Source organism: Triplophysa rosa, linkage group LG1 (assembly GCF_024868665.1).
Source record: "Triplophysa rosa linkage group LG1, Trosa_1v2, whole genome shotgun sequence".
In the NCBI taxonomy this organism is placed as follows: Eukaryota; Metazoa; Chordata; class Actinopteri; order Cypriniformes; family Nemacheilidae; genus Triplophysa; species Triplophysa rosa.
In genome coordinates, this window is record NC_079890.1 from 11,203,186 (window position 1) to 11,209,722 (window position 6,537).

Sequence of the window (6,537 nt, forward strand, 5' to 3'; positions counted from 1 at the left end):
ACCATTGACTACCATAGTAGGGAAAATTACAATGGTAGTCAAAAGTGCCTGTCCAACAGAACAAAGACATTTATAAAGCAATGTTTCCTACTATGGTATAGTTAATGGTGGCCAAGAACTGTTTGGTTATCTGTGTTCATCAGAACAAATACATTTATACAGATTTGGACTCTCGAGGATGAGTAAATGATGACAGAATTCATTTTTGGGGGTAAAATGTCCCTTTAACACAGACTAACACAGCCTGTACTCACATAATTCTCTGTCACTTTCTTTGTCTCCAGTCGCCATGTACAGGGAGCCATCACTACATGAAATTGGTGAACAAAGCCCACCTAGGAAAACAGCCAAAACGTCAGACTCGCCTGTCCATAAAAACAGCAAGAAGGACCCAGTGCTACTTGCCCCTGCAGCGTCCTAGCGAGAGGAGAAAGAAAACAATGTTCTTAGACTTTCCACTGATCCTCAGTACTAAGAAATTTCCTACAATGCATCAGGGCTCAAAAGACCCTCGTCGAAAGGTCTAATGCCCACTTCCTTTTGGTCTCTCCAACTTCACAAATCTAGCGGAATACTGAGCAATAACAACCATAATGGTCTGGGGTCAGAATGTTCTCAAGCACACTCACTGGCCATGCCAGGTCTGCAGTCATAGGAACTGCTTAAAGAAAGGATCATGGTCTTCCTCTCCATTTTGTTGTTGTTGTTTTTTTTCACTTAACAAGAAACACTATTTTGCCTTTTGAACAATTTGTGCTTCACATTTAAACCCTCCCCTTCCTTTGTTCAGACATTATTAGATCCCCCAAATCTGTGTTATTTACTGAAACACCCCTGAAATCGTCCGTCCCGGTTTGTAATCCCCAGTCACTTTTTTACCTCCCCTGCACTTTGATTAGCTTGAGACATAGAATCCATTTTCCACTTCATAACACAGGAAAAGCCCCGCACACTCTCTCGGGAACTATTAAGGATTCTGCCACATACACACATACATACCAAATATCTAAATAAATAAAACTCTCCTCTTAAGATGATGATCTTCAGAGCCGTTCGACCTTAGGCAGTTTAAACCTCTCTGTCTCTCTCTCTCTCTCTCTCTCTCTCTCTCTCTCTCTCTGTCTCTCTCTCTGCTCATCGTCTCCTATGCTGATGAGTCTGTGTAGTGCAGAAATGTGTGTGTGTGTGCGTGTGTGTGTGTGTGTGTGTGTGTGTGTGTGTGTGTGTGTGTGTGTGTGTGTGTGTGTGTGTGTGTGTGTGTGTTGAACAGCAATACAATATCATTTGTACGATGACTCATAACAGAGGGGAATAGTCCTGCATTATTGTTTCTTTTTGTTTTGATAAGTTGTTGTTTTCCTCATTGCAATATGCCTAGAGAGCAATATTGTTACAGCTGTACTTTTCTCCCCTCTTTTTTAGTATATGTGTTACTTTAGGGAAGGCTTCTTAAAGTGGATAGAGATTGCTGACTATACTGGGGCTGCAAGTTTTCTAAAGTTCATGTTCCTATATTCAGTTCCATTCTATTAGATTTGCCTGAGAGCAAAGGCACTTTACCCAGACAAATGAAACAAAATAATTGCCGAGAAGGTCCAATTCTTATTCAATTTTCTTTTGGTGAAACTGGAAGAGCTCACAGAAAATAATTTGGGAACCTTTGCAAAAAACCACCACAAAAGACCTGTAAATTCTTATATTTTGTTTTTGTAAACTTTTACAATGTGAATAACAAGTATTCACTGTCAATGGCAACAATGTTCACTATTAAAAATAAAGGTGCTTAAAAGGTTCTTCACAGCGATGCCATAGAAAAACCATTTTTGGTTCCACAAATAACAATTCAGTCAAAAGTTCTTTAAAGAACCATCTCTTCTTACCTTTCTACAGTTTAATCTGAAGAACCTTTTCGCCACAAAGAACTTTTTGTGATGCAGAAAGGTTCTTCAGATGTTAAAGGTTCTTTATGGAATAATTTAGACAAAAAGAGATGTGCTTTATGAAAAAAGTACTTTATGATGAAGCACCTTTATTTTTGAGAGTGTATATCAGATCATTCAAACTGATGCCAGTCCTATTTTTTTGTCTCTTGTACATCATCCTACTCTTTTGTTTAATACAAATATTTTTTGTTTAATACAATTGGCAACATCTTCCATCACCGATATTAATTGTAGTAAAATTACTGTGGATAACTTTAGCAATAATATTGCTGTAATATTGTTGCAGTGATCAACTTGTTGCCCAGGCGATTGTTTCATATGGTATGATGAACTTTTCTTAGCGGAAGCTTTAAGATAATAAGATACAACTAAGATTATAAAACAATTTCAACTCAAATTAACATATGATTTTATTATTCACATATTTATAGCAGCCATGTAATACGTGGGTCTGCCTTAAACCCAACAGGGTGATCAGGACCCTTATGCAAAATAAAGACCCTTGTAGAAGAATCTGAATTCAAATACCCTTCATATTTTAGTCTAGTTCCTTTGATGCAAACATTAGCTGTATCAAGAGCACATTTCCTTGGTGTTTATAATCATTATCACAGTATCATATCAAGTATTGAGCTTTATACAAAGGAAAAATCAAACTTTTCTCATGCTGAGCTGAATAATTTCTTACAGCATACACCTGGTTTAGAGGAAACAATACCACTGTATGATAAATATATTTTCACTCCCTTGCAGCGTTACATTGCATTACAGGAGGAAACTAAGATATTAAGACCCACATTGAAAAACTGGATATTAGATGTGATAGATATTAGATATAAGAATGGCACAGAACGAAAACATTTCAAAGTTAGCCAAATTCTTCCATATCAGGCGTTAATCTTTCCCAGATTATAGAGGCAGAGTAAAGTTTCCTAACTGCTGATGGGCATACAAATCACAGTACCCACAGGTATCTCACAATTCCCCTGTCACAGAAGTTCTTGGTTGTGGCATTTGTTAACATCCCAGGCTGATTGCTTTTCTTGGGGGCTAAATCAAAATTCTCTGCATCTCATAGCTTCTGGGTGCACATCAGTAATCTTGATTTTTCTTCATAAACTATAATGTGTTTTTTAATTTTGCCAGAACCAATGCATAGTATCTCAAAATTTCTACATCACAGAAGGCACTCGCATCTCGCATTGTCCACAGCTCACTTCACTGCCATAGTGTAAAATTTGCAATCGGTCTTGAAATGCTGCAATATATGAAGGGCTATTTACGTTACATAAACACAGAAGTACATTAACAGAGAGAACAATTAAGGTAGTGAAGTTTTCACTTAACAACTGGGTTGCTACAGGCTGCAAAGGAAACAAGTCTGTCATGTTAAGCAATGGCTATACCTTGGTTTAACCAATATTTTATTAATTAAACTGCTGTCTTCATGGAAAAACAAATGCTTTCCCTCAATTTCACTGCGACTTTTGAGCCATAGATGAAACAGAGGCAAGGAGATGAAAGCTAAGGGCTAATTCTGTTTTATTGATTTGTACAATTTCAAATGTATAAACGTATGCCTTCTGAAACCAATAAGAGTTAAGCACTATCAGCTCATCATCATCTATTCCAAACAATTCAGCAGATTTTCCCCATAAACAAACAAAAAATGTGAATATTGTTTGCAAATTCTGTCTGGTCCTGGTTATGGGATAGAATTAGTCTATATATTTGATTTAATCTGAGAACAGCAGCAGTTAGTAAGAGGTTCCCATAAAAGTGCGGAAATACCCAATTTTGTGCAAATACAAATGAATTATTGGTTATTAATATTACCTAATATTTAAAGAATTAAACCGTAACATGAACACTGTGATGTAAAGTGGTAAAACCCACTTTCTCCCCAAATTGTAATTCAATTTAGTGTTATATTAATTAAAAGTCTTTCTTTTGACTTAGCACTTTTTTAGGAGTTTTTTGGTGTACCAATCAATTTCAGTCAACTTATCATACGCATTGTTATTGTATCTCTGGAAGTATAGGTTAATTTCTAAGCTGCTTTTAGTGGTGTGTTTACTTCTAGATCAATTTTACATGATCTAAAACAGTTGCAATTGCATTTATAAAATTCTTAGTCTGCATTTACTCAAAACTTTGCTGCATTTTTGCTGTGTTTCAAAGCAAAACATATTTACATATTGTTTAAATTATGTTTTTTGCTGTTGGTAGTTTTTGGTTAAGAGTGATGTGAATTGCTGTGGTTTGAGTCATCCAAGCACATTTGACTATTTATTTAAAATTTCTTTATTTTAGATTTATTTTTAAATTTCATTTCATTTCATATATTTTCATTTTTAGTTCATGTTGGGCAACTAAACAACAATCATACACTAGTTTAAAAGCATTAACACCAGCATTTTAGGAAACACACCTTCCAAAATTATGCACTAAACTAAACAGCACCTTTTTTCCAGATGTCTGGAAAATGCATCAATTGTGTTCCTTTTCCTGCTTGTATTTGGAGTTTACCGGCATCAATTAATGTTAACTGAGAGCAGATTTAGAAGATTTTGCTTTTTTTAATTGGTGGTGGTGAGATCATTTTCAAACGAATTAGGCTACAGACTGCTGTCAGAAGTCTTCTGACAGTCAGTCTGTAATTACTTTCTGTGCGTGTGGGTGTGTTCACGTGTCCATGACTTTGTAGCCCCAACCCAGGCATCTGCAATGCAGCAGAAAAGACAAAAACTCAACCATCCTCCCTTATTTCTACCAAAGTCTCGTCCCCCATGATACTCTTTTCCCTGACAAAAGCTCTGTGCAAATGTACCACTGTTCCTTTCAGCTGAATGTCATTGCCTCTGTGTGTATGTGACAGAGAGAGAGAGAGCCCTACTGCATTTTAAAAGCATGGAGTCACACCAGACCACATCTGCATTGCATGCACAGCAGTTGGGTATTAGTCTCACAGCAGATGTGTGTAGCCAGGGTGACCTTTAAAAAGCTGAGTTCCTCAGTCCCATCCCAGCCTTTGGATAATCACTATATTCCCTCAACATCAATCTGAGGTAACCTTTAGTGTAGAGTTTCAAGTTAAACTGGCATCATTGTGGCTGTGGTGAGATGTATTAGGCAGATTATGTTTGGTTCCTTGTGTAGAATATCGGTCAGTTTAGTGGATTCATTGGGTTGGTGTGGAATTCAATCAATTTACCATATTCTTGAATTGGCAAGATAAAAATTAAACCAGTAACTTCTTGTTTCATGTCATCAGATCTCTTTGGAACCATGAACCAATGTAACTGTGTTTACTGTCTAGACTGTGGATTTCATTTTTGTGTCCCAAATATAGTCATTTGTCCATTATCAATGTTCTGTCCATTGTTATTTTTATTTTCTTTGTTGTTGTTGTTGTGTATCAGTGAAACTGTGGATTTGAGTCTGCATTCAATCACAATTTAACCCATTTTGGAAGATCAAAAAGACAATTGGTGTGAAAGGGCAAACAGGCCAGAAATCATCCCCTGTGTTGTGAACACTGATCCCTGATCTACAAGAAGACAACGCTCGTGATCTTTTACCCATAATGGACATCAGTTGGGATCTACAACAGCAAAACGGACTGCTGGTTGTCGCTGTCGCTGCTTCACACAAACTGTACACACAGGTTGTGTACATGCAGTACTAAAATGCTCACATCTCATATTGGGTGGGCTACCTGCTTATGAACATTGAGAGTTTGCTTTATATCCCATATTTTTTGTATATTCTGCATGAATGATCCAAGTTATTGTAATGAAGTCTTCCCAAAACAAAGGAAAAATAAACCATATTACTTTTTCTTGTCTTCCAGACCAAGACAAAGCAAAGGTCTTCCAGTCAAAGCCACGATGACACTATTTTTAATTTTTATAGTCGCAAAAGCTAATAACAACATTGGACTCAACTCAATCATTCAAACTGGCTTTCCCATTTTACAAACAGAATGAAGTGGCAGTGGCACACGTGTGGTGTTTTGGAATATTGGGAGGAACAACACAATACAGTCATGCATGTATCAATATTTACAGGACACATTAAAAATGAAAAATATGAGGATTATTCCTGTTAAGTATTTATTAACTCACTGTTACTGTTAATACTCTATTCTGCATACACTCTCAGCCCTGCATTTGCAATAGAATCTATATCTATTTCTATAAGTCTATGGAAGACATATTATTAAATATTATTAAATAAAATGAATATATTTGTATGATTGTAAAACTAGAGTCATTTGTCTTATTTGGGCTTCTACATGCGTTGTGTGTTACACAGCTGTATTATTCAGTGTAATTATTTTATTTTAAAGGGATAGTTCACCCAAAAAAGAAAATTCTGTCATCATTTACTCACCTTCGGGTTGTTCCAAATCTGTATAAATGTCTTGGTTCTGATGAACACAGAGAAAGATATTTGGAAGAATGCTTATAACCAAAGTTCGTGGACCTCACTGACTACCATAGTAGTCAAAATGCTTTTGTTGAAAAAAAACAGATATTTTGAAGAATTTAGGACAGCAAACAGTTCTAGGGCTTTTTTGAATGTAATGTTT

The 6,537-nt window shown here is 36.2% G+C and overlaps 1 protein-coding gene across 1 annotated transcript in view; it reads left to right on the forward strand.

Annotated features, from left to right (window-relative positions):
* The window catches only part of fgf11a (fibroblast growth factor 11a), a 32,818-nt gene extending 26,666 nt beyond the window's left edge, over nt 1-6,152 (forward strand). The window contains exon 5 of the mRNA XM_057322424.1: nt 285-6,152. Coding sequence (XP_057178407.1) covers nt 285-421 — 137 coding nt within the window. The 3' untranslated portion in view covers nt 422-6,152. The remainder of the gene's footprint in view (nt 1-284) is intronic.
* The last annotated feature ends 385 nt before the right edge of the window (nt 6,153-6,537 follow it).